Genomic DNA, 19,653 nt, shown 5'->3' with positions numbered 1-19,653 from the left:
AAAGTAAATAACATTCGTGTTTTGATACGAACTTGCCTTTAGATCTTTCACTGGAGATGTGGCCATAGTGTATCTGGATGAAAAGTTAATAACATTTGTGTTTTGATACGAACTTGCCTTTTGATCTTTTGCTAGAGATGTGGCCTTAGCGTATATGGATGAAAAGTAAATAACATTCGTGTTTTGATACGAACTTGCCTTTAGATCTTTCCCTGGAGGTGTGGCCATAGTGTATATGAATGGAAAGTAAATAACATTTGTGTTTTGATACGAACCGGCCTTTAGATCTTTCCCTGGAGATGTGGCCATAGTGGATCTGGATGAAAAGTAAATAACATTCGTGGTTTGATAGGAACTTGCCTTTAAATCTCCTTGAGATGTGGCCATAGTGTATCTGGATGAAAAGTAAATAACATTCGTGGTTTGATACGAACTTGGCTATATATCTTTCCCTGGAGGAGTGGCCATAGTGTATCTGGATGAAAAGTAAATAACATTCGTGTTTTGATGCGAACTTGCCTTTTCATCTTTCCCTGGAGATGTGGCCATAGTGTATCTGGATGAAAATTAAATAATATTCGTGTTTTGATACGAACAAGCCTTTAGATCTTTCCCTTGAGATGTGGCCATAGTGTATCTGGATGAAAAGGAAATAACATTCGTGTTTTGATACGAACTTGCCTTTAAATCTTTCCCTGGAGGTGTCGCCATAGTGGATCTGGATAAAAAGTAAATAACATTCGTGTTTTGATACGAACTTGCCTTTAGATCTTTCCCTGGAGATGTGGCTCTTCTGTATCTGAACGGAAAGTAAATAACATTTGTGTTTTGATACGAACTTGCCTTTAGATCTTTCCCTGGAGATGTGGCCATAGTCTATCTGGTTGAAAAGTAGATAACATTCGTGTTTTGATACGAACTTTCCTTTAAATCTTTCCCTTGAGATGAGGCCATACTGTATCTTGATGAAAAGTAAATAACATTCCTGTTTTGATACGAACTTGCGTTTAGATCTTTCCCTTGAGATGTGACCATAGTGTATCTGGATGAAAAGTAAATAACATTTGTTTTTTTATAGGAACTTGTCTTTAAATCTTTCCCAGGAGATGTGGACATAGTGTATCTGGATGAAAATTAAATTACATTCGTCTTTTGATACGAACTTGCCTTTAGATCTTTCCCTTGAGATGTGGCCTTAGCGTATATGGATGAAAAGTAAATAACATTCGTGTTTTGATACGAATTGCCTTTAGATCTTTCCCTGGAGATGTGGCCGTAGTGTATCTGGATGAAAAGTAAATAACATTCGTGTTTTGATACGAACCGGCCTTTAGATCTTTCCCTGGAGAAGTGGCCATCGTGTATCTGGATTAAAAGTATATAACATTCGTGTTTTGATACGAACTTGCCTTTAGATCTTTCCCTGGATATTTGGCCATAGCGTATCTGGATGAAAAGTAAATAACATTCGTGGTTTGATACGAACTTGCCTTTAGATCTTTCCCTGGAGATATGGCCATGGTGTAACTGGATGAAAAGTAAATAACATTCGTGTTGTGATACGAACTTGCGTTTAGATCTTTCGCTGGAGATGTGGCTACAGTGTATCTGAATGAATAAAATAACATTTGTGTTTTGATACGAACTTGCCTTTAGATCTTTTCCTTGAGATGTGGCCATAGTGTATCTGGATGAAAAGTAAATAACATTCGTGTTTTGATACGAACTTGCCTTTTGATCTTTCCCAGGAGATGTGGCCTTAGTGTATCTGGATGAAAACTAAATAACATTCGTGTTTTGATACGAACTTGCCTTTAGATCTTTCCCTGGAGATGTGGCCATAGTGTATATCAATGGAAAGTAGATAACATTCGTGTTTTGATACGAACCTGCCTTTAGATCTTTCCTTTGAGGTGTGGCCTTAGTGTATCTGGATGAAAAGTAAATAACATTCGTGTTTTGATAGGAACTTGCCTTTAGATCTTTCCCAGGAGATGTGGCCATAGTGCATATCAATGGAAAGTAGATAACATTCATGTTTTGATATGAACCTGCCTTTAGATCTTTCCCTTGAGGTGTGGCGATAATGTATATGGATGAAAAGTAAATAACATTCGTGTTTTGATAAGACATTGCCTTTAAATCTTTCCCTTGAGATGTGGCGATAGTGGATCTGGATGAAAAGTAAATAACATTTGTGTTTTGATACGAACTTGCCTTTAGATCTTTCCCTGGAGATGTGGCCTTAGTGTATCTGGATGAAAAGTAAATAACATTCGTGTTTTGATACGAACTTGCCTTTAGATCTTTCCCTGGAGGGGTGGCCATAGTGTATCTGGATAAAAAGTAAATAACATTCGTGTTTTGATACGAACTTGCCTTTAAATCTTTCCCTTAAGATGTGGCCATACTGTATATGATTGGAAAGTAAATTACATTCGTGTTTTGAGAGGAACTTGCCTTTATATCTTTCCCTAGAAGTGTGGCCATAGTGTATCTGGATGAAAAGTAAATAACATTCGTGTTTTGAAACGAACTTGTCTATAAAATCTTTCCCTGGAGATGTGGCCATAGTTTATTTTGATGGAAAGTAAATAACATTCGTGTTTTAATACGAACTTGCCTTTAGATCTTTCCCAGGAGATGTGGCTATAGTGGATCTGGATGAAAAGTAAATAACATTTGTGTTTTGATACGAACCTGCCTTTAGATCTTTCCCTTGAGAGATGGCCATAGTGGATCTGGATGAAAAGTAAATAACATTCGTGTTTTGTTACGAACTTGCCTTTAGATCTTTCCCTGGAGATGTGGCTATAGTGGATGTGGATGAAAAGTAAATAACATTTGTGTTTTGATACGAACCTGCCTTTAGATCTTTCCCTTGAGGTGTGGCCATCGTGTATCTGGATGAAAAGTAAATAACATTCGTGTTTTGATACGAACTTGCCTTTAGATCTTTCCCTGGAGGGGTGGCCATAGTGTATCTGGATGAAAAGTATATAACATTCGTGTTTTGATACGAACTTGCCTTTAGATCTTTCCCTGGATATTTGGCCATAGCGTATCTGGATGAAAAGTAAATAACATTCGTGGTTTGATACGAACTTGCCTTTAGATCTTTCCCTGGAGATATGGCCATCGTGTAACTGGATGAAAAGTAAATAACATTCGTGTTTTGATACGAACTTGCCTTTAGATCTTTCGCTGGAGATGTGGCTACAGTGTATCTGAATGAATAAAATAACATTTGTGTTTTGATACGAACTTGCCTTTAGATCTTTCCCTGGAGAAGTGGCCATAGTGTATCTGGATGAAAAGTATATAACATTCCTGTTTTGATACGAACTTGCCTTTAGATCTTTCCCTGGATATTTGGCCATAGCGTATCTGGATGAAAAGTAAATAACATTCGTGGTTTGATACGAACTTGCCTTTAGATCTTTCCCTGGAGATATGGCCATCGTGTAACTGGATGAAAAGTAAATAACATTCGTGTTGTGATACGAACTTGCCTTTAGATCTTTCGCTGGAGATGTGGCTACAGTGTATCTGAATGAATAAAATAACATTTGTGTTTTGATACGAACTTGCCTTTAGATCTTTTCCTTGAGATGTGGCCATAGTGTATCTGGGTGAAAAGTAAATAGCATTCGTGTTTTGATACGAACTTGCCTTTAGATCTTTCCCTGGAGGGGTGTCCATAGTGGATCTGGATGAAAAGTAAATAACATTCGTGTTTTGATACGAACTTGCCTTTTGATCTTTCCCTGGAGATGTGGCCTTAGTGTATCTGGATGAAAACTAAATAACATTTGTGTTTTGATACGAACTTGCCTTTAGATCTTTCCCAGGAGATGTGGCTATAGTGTATATCAAAGGAAAGTAGATAACATTCGTGTTTTGATACGAACCTGCCTTTAGATCTTTCCTTTGAGGTGTGGCCTTAGTGTATCTGGATGAAAAGTAAATAACATTCGTGTTTTGATAGGAACTTGCCTTTAGATCTTTCCCAGGAGATGTGGCCATAGTGTATTTCAATGGAAAGTAGATAACATTCGTGTTTTGATACGAACCTGCCTTTAAATCTTTCCCTTGAGGTGTGGCGATAGTGTATATGGATGAAAAGTAAATAACATTCGTGTTTTGATAAGACATTGCCTTTAAATCTTTCCCTTGAGATGTGGCGATAGTGGATCTGGATGAAAAGTAAATAAGATTTGTGTTTTGATACGAACTTGCCTTTAGATCTTTCCCTGGAGATGTGACCATAGTGTATCTGGATGAAAAGTAAATAACATTCGTGTTTTGATACGAACTTGCCTTTAGATCTTTCCCTGGAGGGGTGGCCATAGTGTATCTGGATAAAAAGTAAATAACATTCGTGTTTTGATACGAACTTGCCTTTAAATCTTTCCCTTAAGATGTGGCCATACTGTATATGATTGGAAAGTAAATTACATTCGTGTTTTGAGAGGAACTTGCCTTTATATCTTTCCCTAGAAATGTGGCCATAGTGTATCTGGATGAAAAGTAAATAACATTCGTGTTTTGATACGAACTTGCCTTTCGATTCTTCCCTGGAAATGTGGCCATAGTGTATCTGGGTGAAAAGTAAATAACATTCGTGGTTTGATACGAACTTGCCTATAAAATCTTTCCCTGGAGATGTGGCCATAGTTTATTTTGATGGAAAGTAAATAACATTCGTGTTTTGATACGAACTTGCCTTTAAATCTTTCCCTTGAGAGATGGCCATAGTGTATCTGGATGAAAAGTAAATAACATTCGTGTTTTGTTACGAACTTGACTTTAGATCTTTCCCTGGAGATGTGGCTATAGTGGATGTGGATGAAAAGTAAATAACATTTGTGTTTTGATACGAACCTGCCTTTAGATCTTTCCCTTGAGGTGTGGCCATCGTGTATCTGGATGAAAAGTAAATAACATTCGTGTTTTGATGCGAACTTGCCTTTTGATTCTTCCCTGGAGATGTGGCCATAGTGTATCTGGATGAAAAGTAAATAACATTCGTGGTTTGATACGAACTTGCCTTTGAATAGTTGCCTTGAGATGTGGCCATAGTGTATCTGGATGAACAGTATATTAACATTCGTGTTTGGATGCGAACTTGCCTTTAGATCTTTCCCTGGAGGTGTGGCCATAGTGTATCTGGATGAAAAGTAAATAACATTCGTGTTTTGATACGAACCTGCCTTGAGATCTTTCCCTTGACGTGTGGCCATAGTGTATCTGGATAGAAAGTAAATAACATTCGTGTTTTGATGCGAACTTGCCTTTGAATCATTCCCATGAGATGTGGCTATAGTGTATCTGGATGAAAAGTATATAACATTCGTGTTTTGATACGAACCTGCTTTTAAATCTTTCCCTTGAGAGATGGCCATAGTGGATCTGGATGAAAAGTAAATAACATTCGTGTTTTGATGCAAACTTGCCTTTGAATCGTCCCCTTGAGGTGTGGCTATAGTGGATCTGGTAAAAAAGTATATAACATTCGTGTTTTGATGCGAACTTGCCTTTAGATCTTTCCCTGTAGGTGTGGCCATAGTGTATCTGGATGAAAAATAAATAACATTCGTGTTTTGATACAAACATGCCTTTAGATTCTTCCCTTGAGATGTGGCCATAGTGTATCTGGATGAAAAGTAAATAACATTCGTGTTTTGATACGAACTTTCCTTTAAATCTTTCCCAGGAGGTGTGGCCATAGTGTGTCTGGATGAAAAGTAAAAAAACATTCGTGTTTTGTTACAAACTTGCCTTTAAATCTTTCCCTTGAAGTGTGGCCATAGTGTATCTGGATGAAAAGTAAATAACATTTGTGTTTTGATACGAACTTGCCTTTAGATCTTTCCCTGGAGAAGTGGCCATAGTGTATCTGGATGAAAAGTATATAACATTCGTGTTTTGATACGAACTTGCCTTTAGATCTTTCCCTGGATATTTGGCTATAGCGTATCTGGATGAAAAGTAAATAACATTCGTGGTTTGATACGAACTTGCCTTTAGATCTTTCCCTGGAGATATGGCCATGGTGTAACTGGATGAAAAGTAAATAACATTCGTGTTGTGATACGAACTTGCGTTTAGATCTTTCGCTGGAGATGTGGCTACAGTGTATCTGAATGAATAAAATAACATTTGTGTTTTGATACGAACTTGCCTTTAGATCTTTTCCTTGAGATGTGGCCATAGTGTATCTGGGTGAAAAGTAAATAACATTCGTGTTTTGATACGAACTTGCCTTTAGATCTTTCCCTGGAGGGGTGTCCATAGTGGATCTGGATGAAAAGTAAATAACATTCGTGTTTTGATACGAACTTGCCTTTTGATCTTTCCCTGGAGATGTGGCCTTAGTGTATCTGGATGAAAACTAAATAACATTCGTGTTTTGATACGAACTTGCCTTTAGATCTTTCCCAGGAGATGTGGCCATAGTGTATATCAATGGAAAGTAGATAACATTCGTGTTTTGATACGAACCTGCCTTTAGATCTTTCCCTTGAGGTGTGGCCTTAGTGTATCTGGATGAAAAGTAAATAACATTCGTGTTTTGATAGGAACTTGCCTTTAGATCTTTCCCAGGAGATGTGGCCATAGTGTATATCAATGGAAAGTAGATAACATTCGTGTTTTGATACGAACCTGCCTTTAGATCTTTCCCTTGATGTGTGGCGATAGTGTATATGGATGAAAAGTAAATAACATTCGTGTTTTGATAAGACATTGCCTTTAAATCTTTCCCTTGAGATGTAGCGATAGTGGATCTGGATGAAAAGTAAATAAGATTTGTGTTTTGATACGAACTTGCCTTTAGATCTTTCCCTGGAGATGTGACCATAGTGTATCTGGATGAAAAGTAAATAACATTCGTGTTTTGATACGAACTTGCCTTTAGATCTTTCCCTGGAGGGGTGGCCATAGTGTATCTGGATAAAAAGTAAATAACATTCGTGTTTTGATACGAACTTGCCTTTAAATCTTTCCCTTAAGATGTGGCCATACTGTATATGATTGGAAAGTAAATTACATTCGTGTTTTGAGAGGAACTTGCCTTTATATCTTTCCCTAGAAGTGTGGCCATAGTGTATCTGGATGAAAAGTAAATAAGATTTGTGTTTTGATACGAACTTGCCTTTCGATTCTTCCCTGGAAATGTGGCCATAGTGTATCTGGGTGAAAAGTAAATAACATTCGTGTTTTGATACGAACTTGCCTATAAAATCTTTCCCTTGAGATGTGGCCATAGTTTATTTTGATGGAAAGTAAATAACATTCGTGTTTTGATACGAACTTGCCTTTAAATCTTTCCCTTGAGAGATGGCCATAGTGTATCTGGATGAAAAGTAAATAACATTCGTGTTTTGTTACGAACTTGACTTTAGATCTTTCCCAGGAGATGTGGCTATAGTGGATCTGGATGAAAAGTAAATAACATTTGTGTTTTGATACGAACCTGCCTTTAGATCTTTCCCTTGAGGTGTGGCCATCGTGTATCTGGATGAAAAGTAAATAACATTCGTGTTTTGATGCGAACTTGCCTTTTGATTCTTCCCTTGAGATGTGGGCATAGTGTATCTGGATGAAAAGTAAATAACATTCGTGGTTTGATACGAACTTGCCTTTGAATAGTTGCCTTGAGATGTGGCCATAGTCTATCTGGATGAACAGTATATTAACATTCGTGTTTTGATGCGAACTTGCCTTTAGATCTTTCCCTGGAGGTGTGGCCATAGTGTATCTGGATGAAAAGTAAATAACATTCGTGTTTTGATACGAACCTGCCTTGAGATCTTTCCCTTGACGTGTGGCCATAGTGTATCTGGATAGAAAGTAAATAACATTCGTGTTTTGATGCGAACTTGCCTTTGAATCATTCCCATGAGATGTGGCTATAGTGTATCTGGATGAAAAGTATATAACATTCGTGTTTTGATACGAACCTGCTTTTAAATCTTTCCCTTGAGGTGTTGTCATAGTGTATCTGGATGAAAAGTAAATAACATTCGTGTTTTGATGCGAACTTGCCTTTGAATCGTCCCCTTGAGGTGTGGCTATAGTGGATCTGGTTGAAAAGTATATAACATTCGTGTTTTGATGCGAACTTGCCTTTAGATCTTTCCCTGTAGGTGTGGCCATAGTGTATCTGGATGAAAAATAAATAACATTCGTGTTTTGATACGAACATGCCTTTAGATTCTTCCCTTGAGATGTGGCCATAATGTATCTGGATGAAAAGTAAATAACATTCGTGTTTTGATACGAACTTTCCTTTAAATCTTTCCCAGGAGGTGTGGCCATAGTGTGTCTGGATGAAAAGTAAAAAAACATTCGTGTTTTGTTACGAACTTGCCTTTAAACCTTTCCCTTGAAGTGTGGCCATAGTGTATCTGGATGAAAAGTAAATAACATTCGTGTTTTGATACGAACTTGCCTTTAAATCTTTCCCTTGAAGTGTGGCCATAGTGTATCTGGATGAAAAGTTAATAACATTCATGTTTTGATACGAACTTGCCTTTAGATCTTTCCCTGGAGAAGTGGCCATAGTGTATCTGGATGAAAAGTAAATAACATTCGTGTTTTGATGCGAACTTGCCTTTGAATCGTCCCCTTGAGGTGTGGCTATAGTGGATCTGGTTGAAAAGTATATAACATTCGTGTTTTGATGCGAACTTGCCTTTAGATCTTTCCCTGTAGGTGTGGCCATAGTGTATCTGGATGAAAAATAAATAACATTCGTGTTTTGATACGAACATGCCTTTAGATTCTTCCCTTGAGATGTGGCCATAATGTATCTGGATGAAAAGTAAATAACATTCGTGTTTTGATACGAACTTTCCTTTAAATCTTTCCCAGGAGGTGTGGCCATAGTGTGTCTGGATGAAAAGTAAAAAAACATTCGTGTTTTGTTACGAACTTGCCTTTAAACCTTTCCCTTGAAGTGTGGCCATAGTGTATCTGGATGAAAAGTAAATAACATTCGTGTTTTGATACGAACTTGCCTTTAAATCTTTCCCTTGAAGTGTGGCCATAGTGTATCTGGATGAAAAGTTAATAACATTCATGTTTTGATACGAACTTGCCTTTAGATCTTTCCCTGGAGAAGTGGCCATAGTGTATCTGGATGAAAAGTAAATAACATTTGTTTTTTGATACGAACTTGCCTTTAAATCCTTCCCTTGAAGTGTGGCCATAGTGTATCTGGATGAAAAGTAAATAACATTCGTGTTTTGATACGAACTTGCCTTTAGATCTTTCTCTGGAGATTTGGCCATAGTGGATCTGGATGAAAAGTAAATAACATTCGTGTTTTGATACGAACTTGCCTTGAGATCTTTCCCTGGAGATGTGGGTATAGTGTGTGTATTGGTTTGCGTTTTGATACAGCACATGTCCCTGAATCCCTTTACTGGAGAGGTTACCTATTCTGATATAAGTAGAAAGAAATGTGATTCATGCTTTCATATGAAATGCAAATAAGCTATCTAGAGATACAACCAACGAGTATAGTAAGGAAGGTTACAAGGACGCCTATGGTTGTATTGATATTCATGGTTAATGTTCGATATACGAGATGAGGTTGTGAATACATTCCATCGCACGGGTTTGTATGAAACTTTGATTTTTACTACAAAAGAGGAATGGACATGTCTTCAGATTTTAGTGTCAAGCCACATGCTGATAACACTGATGGTTGTTTTTTGTCAGATTTCTTCCTCAGTTGGCATGCTGGCCTTATATTTAGTCTCATTTGATATGACACTTACGCTAAGCCTTTGTCCAAGCAAACAATGTAGTGACTGTGTGAGTGGAAGGTGCTACCGGTAGAGCAGGATATACCCTTTTTGCGAACACCTGTTGCGCCCAATGGAATCTGTTTCGACAGAAAACCGATTATTCTCTGGCATTTACGTCTATGTTTACTTACAACATTTGAGACAAATGAGAAAAACAGTAAGCTGTTCATCTTGGGCTTTAGATGACATCTGACTGAGACAGAATGGGTTTATTCTAATTGTTTCCTCTTTTTCCTCATCAACATCGCGCATTGACTTAACCCATCCTGAGAAACGTCAGGTCCATCTTCTCTTTTGGGGGCGGTCGGGCAGTCTATGGTTAAATCGTTCGCTCCTCACGCCGAAGCCTGTTGTTCGATTCCCGACATGGGTACAATGTGTGAAGCCCACCATGATATTGCTGGAATGTTGCTAAAAGCGGCGTAAAACCATATTCACTCACTCACTCCTCTGTATTGGCCCATTATTTGGCATACGCTTCTAGAACATCCATAATCAATCTAAAGGTTGTTAATGTCAACAACAGAGCGATCACCTGTGATTGTATGACCAACGGTTTGATAGCAGTAGTGTGAGTCTTCGCAGCCACCAGTCGTGGAATTTACAAAAGGAGCTGCCAAGTCCACGTTCTCCAACACGTTCTTATGATTCAATAACTAAGATAATGAGGTTTTCGAAAAGGCGACTGAAAATGTAAGTGATTCCTGAAATTTGAAATATTGTGGGACCTTTTAAATACTCTTTTGGATGAGAATGTTACTCACGTTCAAAGGATCAATAATGAATTCCCTTGTTTGAAAACTTTAAATTCGAGAACAAGCACCCTTTTTCTGAGTTAGTGGAGTAAGTTTCTGGTTAGGTAAATATTTCAAAGCAATATCCAGAACAATACTCTCTAGTCGATACAGTGGAAACCAATCAACAAAAGTTGCTAAAGGTTTTTTTTATTTCTTCAAACGATACAGCATATAGTCTTCTCCTTAACTTGTAGTCACCAATGGTGTCATTTGGCTTCGCCCTTTCGTCTGCACTTATCTTGAAAGGAACGTTAAACCTCATTTCACCTCACCTTGTTTGTAACCATGGCTACGTCATCATTGGAATGCACGGACGAGACGTTCAACAATGCCAAGGCCTTAGAGTTTCACCATTTTGTGATCTTAGACCACACGGCAATAAGGAGGGTTTCATTGTTACAGCGTGGTGGAGTTCGTGGACCCTCTGAATGGCACAGTGACAAGCGTCGTGAGCTATGACTATGCAGATTTTCCGTCCATCGCATTCCTCAATGACTACATGAGCTAAAGGTACACTTAATTAAGTCAAGCTGCAAGTTGTGATTACCGTATATAGGTGTCTGTATCATTATACCGTGTTTTACACAGGACAACGTCTCTATCTAAACTGACGTCCAAAAGAAACTTTACCAACTGAAAATATAAATTTCAGACAAAGTATAATTTTTTCCGATGAAGTCTATCTAAACCAAATAACTTAAATACATCAATGGTGTATGCAGAAAATGTTAATCGTCTGTTACATGTTTGCGAGATAACACGCGAAAAAGTGAAAAACACGTGCACCACGGACAACTGCAAATGCACGTGTGGGTAAGGGTATAAAACCATTGCAACGGCAAGTCAGACATCCACAGGGATAAAAAAAACACAAACGAAATGCCACGACTCACAGTCAAACAAAGTGAACGAGCCTTGGGTATGGTACAGATGGGAGCCACCCACGCCCATATTGCACGAACCTTCGGTTGCTCCCGTGCTGCCGTTACCAACTTGATGCAACGTTACAGACAGACAGGGCGGACCGCTGACAGGCCAAGAACAGGCAGACCCAGGGTGACCAGGCCCCATGATGACCGGTACTTGCGTACCTTGCACCTCCGAAATCGCTTCCTGACAGTGACGTCATCGGCGACAAATGCCTTAGGTCACAGGGTTAGTCGACAGACAGTGGCCAGGAGTCTCAGGGCTCATGGAATCATATTCACAGCGCAACATCGTCGTCTGCGATTGAGATGGGCCCGGACTGTACGACGTTGGCTGGCAGAGAGTTGTCTTCACTGACGAAAGTCGATTCTGTATGTTTAGGGCTGATGGAAGACAACGTGTTTACCGCCGAAGGGGTGAACGAACGGCGGCGTGTTGCGTGCAGGAGGTCGTAAGCTATGGTGGAGGGAGTGTCATGGTGTGGGGAGTGATCTGTGGGCAAGAGAAAACACCGCTGGTCATCGTTGACGGAAACTTGACAGCTCAGCGGTACACGGATAACATTCTTCGTCAAGTTGTCATACCATTTCTCCAACGGCAGCCACGTGGTGTCATATATCAGCATGACAACGCTAGAGCCCATACAGCCAGAATTGTCACTTACTTCCTCGCAGTCAGCAACGTCAACGTCCTGCCGTGGCCTGCACGCTCACCCGACATGTTCCCCATAGAACACCTCTGGGACTTGATGGATCTTCGTATTGAACAACGACCACACTCTCCAGCCAACCGGCAAGAATTGATCTTGGCCCTCCAAGAAGAATGGCGTCAAATCCCACGTGACCTCATCAGACGACTGACTTTTTCTGTGCGTCGAAGAGTTTTTGCGTGTATTGAGGCATTTGGTGGTCACACACGCTACTAATGACTTGTTTTTGAACGTGAGCTATTGTTTATATACTCTGCCTACTGTCTATGATTCTGAAAGCTCGAGTTTTGTACCACACCCAAATTTGGGGGGCTCTGACCTCATTCTCGGTCGCGGTATAATTGTCATTTTCAGTGTTGATTATATTGATATATTGATCTTCTCAATACACTTTACTTCATGTATGTATGTTTTGTTGTTTTTGAGCAAGATTGATTTCAAACTCTGGTAAAGTTTCTTTTGGACGTCAGTTCATACCGCATGAAGTACTTGTAGAGAATAAATTTCACTCAGGAACTTTTATTGGCTGAAAAAATACCCCGCTGAAATTACTATGGAATACAATTCAATGTCACGTTCGATTTTAAGATTCGGTTACCTTATGTCTAAATCGTGATTTATCGTTATAGGTTTAACTCTCGATGAATGTTCTGGGTATGTAATCCATGTTAGTGTTCAAGATAAATGTCAATGAGATTGGAATAAGAAAGAGTAAGCACAAGAAGAAACACTACAATCACATCAAAGCTAAAACGAATATCCTGCAAATTCTGAGCTCAACCTTAAAGCATAAACAAAATCAAAATTGAAGTATTTTGTAATACTACTAAAACCATCTGCTCATTAACAAAGCAACAATGCATTACCCTAGGCCTATGCATTCAAATAGAATAGGGGCAGATGCAGATTGTTTGTGGTAAATCTAAGTGTTTGTTAATGTTTCGAAAGGGCCTTTCATTTCAAGTGATTCTCATAGGAATGTATGTGTGCTAAACTTAGTATTTTGTTTTATGTTCAGAGGATGTTCCATCGACAAGGAAGCCGCCGGACTTTTCTAGCCATAGGTTTCGTTCCATATATCTATATATCTACACAAGCAAGAGTAATAAATCCTGAAAAGCATCTCCATGTCATGTTGTAATGTTCTATCATCTTCGCCCTGAGGGTGTGTTCCAGGAACTATTAGTGTGTTGAGTACGCCATAACAAATGTTTGCATGATCTCCAAAAAACACTAAAATATTGAGAGCACTTGAAAAAAAAGGTTTTTACCAGAGGCAGACCGTGAAAACGGTTTTAGCAAAGATATGTCAGACATACATACAATACTGTGATATAACGTCCCTGCAACGTTATTCATGTTGTCACAAGGTTGTGATACGTCATTTTCACGTTGTCACAACGTCGTGATAAAGTTGTAGTTTACGTTTTGGGGAACGTTATGCTTTTACGTTGTGGTTACGTTGTATTTTATGCCTTGGTAATGTTGTATTTTACGTTGTGGCAGTGTTACTACCATGGACGTTGTCGCGACGACGTGGAATAACGTTGTGTTAGAAAGATGAAACACGCTGTGACTACGTTATCGCATGACCATACCCCACGAAAATATTTTAAGAAAATGTTCCAGAAATATTGCCAGGCGTATGATCAGTGAAACGTGTTAAGAAAAAGATATATGAGGTGAGGGCAGTTCCAGCTCGGCCATACATGAGGTGGGGGCGGTTCTAGCTCGGCCATACATGAGGTGAGGGCGGTTCCAGCTCGACCTTACATGAGGTGAGGGCGGTTCCAGTTCAGACTTACATGATGTGAGGGCGGTTCCAGGTCGGCCATACATGAGGTGAGGGCGGTTCCAGCTCGGCCATAGATGAGGTGAGGGCGGTTCCAGTTCGGACTTATCTGAGGTGAGGGCGGTTCCAGCTCGGCTATACATAAGGTGAGGGCGGTTCTAGCTCGACGATACATGAGGTGAGGGCAGTTCCAGCTGGACCAAACATGAGGTGAGGGCGGTTCTAGCTCGACGATACATGAGGTGAGGGCAGTTCCAGCTCGACCATACATGAGGTGAGGGCGGTTCCAGCTCGGCCATACATGAGGTGAGGACGGATCCAGCTCGGCCTTACATGAGGTGAGGGCGGTTCCAGTTCTGACTTACATGAGGTGAGGGCGGTTCCAGCTTGATCGTACATGAGGTGAGGGCGGTTCCAGTTCTGACTTACATGAGGTGAGGGCGGTTCCAGCTCGACCAAACATGAGGTGAGGGCGGTTCCAGCTCGGCCTTACATGAGGTGAGGGCGGTTCCAGTTCTGACTTACATGAGGTGAGGGCAGTTCCAGCTGGACCATACATGAGGTGAGGGCGGTTCCAGATCGGCCATACATGAGGTGAGGACGGATCCAGCTCGGCCTTACATGAGGTAAGGGCGGTTCCAGTTCAGACTTACATGATGTGAGGGCGGTTCCAGCTCGGCCTTACATGAGGTGAGGGCGGTTCCAGTTCTGACTTACATGAGGTGAGGGCGGTTCCAGCTCGACCAAACATGAGGTGAGGGCGGTTCCAGCTCGGCCATACATAGGGTGACGGCGGTTCCAGCTCGGCCGTACATGAGGTGAAGGCGGTTCCAGCTCGGCCATATATGAGGTGAGGGCGGTTCCAGCTCGGCCATACATAAAGTGAGGGCGGTTCCAGTTCTGACTTACATGAAGTGAGGGCGGTTCCAGCTCGGCCATACATGAGGTGAGGGCGGTTCCAGCTTGATCGTACATGAGGTGAGGGCGGTTCCAGTTCAGACTTACATGAGGTGAGGGCGGTTCCAGCTCGACCAAACATGAGGTGAGGGCGGTTCCAGCTCGGCCATACATGGGGTGACGGCGGTTCCAGCTCGCCATACATGAGTTGAGGGCGGTTCCAGCTCGGCCATACATGAGTTGAGGGCGGTTCCAGTTCAGGCTTAAATGGGTTGAGGGCGGTTCCAGCTCGGCCATACATGAGGTGAGGGCGGTTCCAGCTTGACCAAACATGAGGTGAGGGCGGTTCCAGCTCGGCCGTACATGAGGTGAGGGCGGTTCCAGCTCGGCTATACATGAGGTGAGGGCGGTTCCAGCTCGGCCATACATGAGTTGAGGGCGGTTCCAGTTCAGACTTAAATGAGTTGAGGGCGGTTCCAGCTCGGCCATACATGAGGTGAGGGCGGTTCCAGCTTGATCGTACATGAGGTGAGGGCGGTTCCAGTTCTGACTTACATGAGGTGAGGGCGGTTCCAGCTCGACCAAACATGAGGTGAGGGCGGTTCCAGCTCGGCCATACATAGGGTGACGGCGGTTCCAGCTCGGCTGTACATGAGGTGAAGGCGGTCCCAGCTGAGCCATACATGAGTTGAGGGCGGTTCCAGCTCGGCCATACATGAGTTGAGGGCGGTTCCAGTTCAGGCTTAAATGGGTTGAGGGCGGTTCCAGCTCGGCCATACATGAGGTGAGGGCGGTTCCAGCTTGACCGTACATGAGGTGAGGGCGGTTCGAGTTCTGACTTACATGAGGTGAGGGCGGTTCCAGCTCGACCAAACATGAGGTGAGGGCGGTTCCAGCCCGTACATGAGGTGAAGGCGGTTCCAGCTCGGCCATATATGAGGTGAGGGCGGTTCCAGTTCTGACTTACATGAGGTGAGGGCGGTTCCAGCTCGACCAAACATGAGGTGAGGGCGGTTCCAGCTCGGCCATACATAGGGTGACGGCGGTTCCAGCTCGGCCGTACATGAGGTGAAGGCGGTTCCAGCTCGGCCATATATGAGGTGAGGGCGGTTCCAGCTCGGCCATACATAAAGTGAGGACGGTTCCAGTTCAGACTTACATGAGGTGAGGGCGGTTCCAGTTCTGAGTTACATGAGGTGAGGGTGGTCCCAGCTCGGCCCTCCATGAGGTGTGGGCAGTTCCAGCTCGGCCATACATGAGGTGAGGGCGGTTCCAGTTCGGCCGTACATGAGGTGAGGGCGGTTCCAGCTCGGCCATACATGAGTTGAGGGCGGTTCCAGTTCAGACTTACATGATGTGAGAGCGGTTCCAGTTCAGGCTTAAATGAGTTGAGGGCGGTTCCAGCTCGGCCATACATGAGGTGAGGGCGGTTCCAGCTTGACCGTACATGAGGTGAGGGCGGTTCCAGTTCTGACTTACATGAAGTGAGGGCGGTTCCAGCTCGACCAAACATGAGGTGAGGGCGGTTCCAGCTCGGCCATACATAGGGTGACGGCGGTTCCAGCTCGGCCGTACATGAGGTGAAGGCGGTTCCAGCTCGGCCATATATGAGGTGAGGGCGGTTCCAGCTCGGCCATACTTGAAGTGAGGACGGTTCCAGTTCAGACTTACATGAGGTGAGAGCGGTCCCAGCTCGGCCATACATGAGGTGAGGGCGGTTCCAGTTCTGACTTACATGAGGTGAGGGCGGTCCCAGCTCGGCCCTACATGAGGTGTGGGCAGTTCCAGCTCGGCCATACATGAGGTGAGGGCGGTTCCAGTTCGGCCGTACATGAGGTGAGGGCGGTTCCAGCTCGGCAATACATGAGGTGAGGGCGGTTCCAGCTCGGCCATACATGAGTTGAGGGCGGTTCCAGTTCAGACTTAAATGAGTTGAGGGCGGTTCCAGCTCGGCCATACATGAGGTGAGGGCGGTTCCAGCTTGATCGTACATGAGGTGAGGGCGGTTCCAGTTCTGACTTACATGAGGTGAGGGCGGTTCCAGCTCGACCAAACATGAGGTGAGGGCGGTTCCAGCTCGGCCATACATGGGGTGACGGCGGTTCCAGCTCGGCCATACATGAGTTGAGGGCGGTTCCAGCTCGGCCATACATGAGTTGAGGGCGGTTCCAGTTCAGGCTTAAATGGGTTGAGGGCGGTTCCAGCTCGGCCATACATGAGGTGAGGGCGGTTCCAGCTTGATCGTACATGAGGTGAGGGCGGTTCCAGTTCTGACTTACATGAGGTGAGGGCGGTTCCAGCTCGACCAAACATGAGGTGAGGGCGGTTCCAGCTCGGCCATACATAGGGTGACGGCGGTTCCAGCTCGGCTGTACATGAGGTGAAGGCGGTCCCAGCTGAGCCATACATGAGTTGAGGGCGGTTCCAGCTCGGCCATACATGAGTTGAGGGCGGTTCCAGTTCAGGCTTAAATGGGTTGAGGGCGGTTCCAGCTCGGCCATACATGAGGTGAGGGCGGTTCCAGCTTGACCGTACATGAGGTGAGGGCGGTTCCAGTTCTGACTTACATGAGGTGAGGGCGGTTCCAGCTCGACCAAACATGAGGTGAGGGCGGTTCCAGCCCGTACATGAGGTGAAGGCGGTTCCAGCTCGGCCATATATGAGGTGAGGGCGGTTCCAGCTCGGCCATACATAAAGTGAGGACGGTTCCAGTTCAGACTTACATGAGGTGAGGGCGGTTCCAGCTCGGCCATACATGAGTTGAGGGCGGTTCCAGTTCTGAGTTACATGAGGTGAGGGCGGTCCCTGCTCGGCCCTACATGAGGTGTGGGCAGTTCCAGCTCGGCCCTACATGAGTTGAGGGCGGTTCCAGTTCGGCCGTACATGAGGTGAGGGCGGTTCCAGCTCGGCCATACATGAGTTGAGGGCGGTTCCAGTTCTTCCGTACATGAGGTGAGGGCGGTTCCAGTTCGGCCATACATGAGGTGAGGGTGGTCCCAGCTCGGCCCTCCATGAGGTGTGGACAGTTCCAGCTCGGCCATACATGAGTTGAGGGCGGTTCCAGTTCGGCCGTACATGAGGTGAGGGCGGTTCCAGCTCGGCCATACATGAGTTGAGGGCGGTTCCAGTTCGGCCATACATGAGTTGAGGGCGGTTCCAGTTCGGCCATACATGAGGTGAGGGTGGTCCCAGCTCGGCCCTCCATGAGGTGTGGACAGTTCCAGCTCGGCCATACATGAGGTGAGGGCGGTTCCAGCTCGGCCATACATGAGTTGAGGGCGGTTCCAGTTCGGCCGTACATGAGGTGAGGGCGGTTCCAGCTCGGCCATTCATGAGTTGAGGGCGGTTCCAGTTCGGCCGTACATGAGGTGAGGGCGGTTCCAGCTCGGCCATACATGAGGTGAGGGCGGTTCCAGTTCGGCCATAGATGAGGTGAGGGCGGTTCCAGTTCAGACTTACATGAGGTGAGGGCGGTTCCAACTCGGACTTACATGAGATAATATCAGCTCAAGGTAAGACATACATGACGTGACGTCAGTCAATAATCTACTCACTCAATATCGCGGATTCCTACACCCCTTCCTCCTGTACAAGGAGATAACTCTCCGGACACTATACAATGACTAGGGCACCGCAAGTGCTCACTTGTTACAGGATGTTGCAGCAGCAGGTCAAGGTCAGATTTAGATGACATGAGAGGATTTCCACGCCAGAAAGACATGAGATGATAAACATCCAGGGCAGACTACGTGAGATGATAAACATCCAGGTCAGACATACATGAGATGATAAACATCCAGGTCAGACATACGTGAGATGACTGAAGTTCCAGGTCAGACATATATGAGATGACTGAAGTTCCAGGTCAGACATATATGAGATGATAAACATCCAGGTCAGACATACATGAGATGACTGAAGTTCCAGGTAAGACATGCATGATATTATAGCTCAGTTCAAGGTCATACATGCATCAGATGACTGAAGTTCCAGGTAAGACATGCATGATATTATAGCTCAGTTCCAGGTCATACATGCATTAGATGATAGTTCAGTTCCAGGTTAGACATACATGAGATGACTGAAGTTCCAAGTAAGACATGCATGATATTATAGATCAGTTCCAGGTCATACATGCAATAGATGATAGTTCAGTTCCAGGTCAGACATATGTGAGATGATTGAAGTTCCAAGTAAGACATACCTAAACAACTGTAGTTCTAGGTAAGACTTACGTGAGATGATACCAGATCCAGGTAAGACATGCATAAGATAATTGCAGTTCCAGGTCAGACATGCGTGAGATGATGTCAGTTCCAGGTCACACATACGTGAGATAATTGCAGTTCCAGGTCAGCCATGCATGAGATGATAGCTATGTTTCAGGTAAGACATACGTGAGATTATAGCAGTTCCAGGTAAGACATGCGTGAAATGATGTCAGTTCCAGGTCACACATGCGCGAGATGATAGCAGTTCCTGGTCAGACATGCATTAGATGATTGAAGTTCCAAACAACACATGCATGATTTAATTGCAGTTCCAAGTAAGACGAACGTGAGATGATAGCAGTTCCAGGTCAGACATACGTGAGATAATTGCAGTTCCCGGTCAGACATACGTGAGCGGATACCAGTTCCAGGTCAGATATGCGTGAGATGATTGAAGTTACAGGTCAGACATACATGTGAAAATTACAGTTCCAGGTAAAAC

At 43.5% G+C, this 19,653-nt stretch overlaps 1 protein-coding gene across 1 annotated transcript in view; it reads left to right on the top strand.

The window, feature by feature from the left end:
* The window catches only part of LOC139472479 (uncharacterized), a 91,578-nt gene extending 78,226 nt beyond the window's left edge, over nucleotides 1-13,352 (top strand). The window contains exons 7-8 of the mRNA XM_071254955.1: nucleotides 11,018-11,125; nucleotides 13,270-13,352. Of these exons, the coding sequence (XP_071111056.1) occupies nucleotides 11,018-11,123 (106 nt within the window). The 3' untranslated portion in view covers nucleotides 11,124-11,125; nucleotides 13,270-13,352. The remainder of the gene's footprint in view (nucleotides 1-11,017; nucleotides 11,126-13,269) is intronic.
* Nucleotides 13,353-19,653: the final 6,301 nt, after the last annotated feature.

The sequence above is a fragment of the Haliotis cracherodii genome, unplaced genomic scaffold, assembly GCF_022045235.1.
Source record: "Haliotis cracherodii isolate W230 unplaced genomic scaffold, xgHalCrac1.p SCAF_24, whole genome shotgun sequence".
Classification (NCBI taxonomy): domain Eukaryota; kingdom Metazoa; phylum Mollusca; class Gastropoda; order Lepetellida; family Haliotidae; genus Haliotis; species Haliotis cracherodii.
The sequence above is the reverse complement of the archived record's forward strand: the minus strand, read 5'-3'. Positions and strand labels throughout refer to the sequence as shown.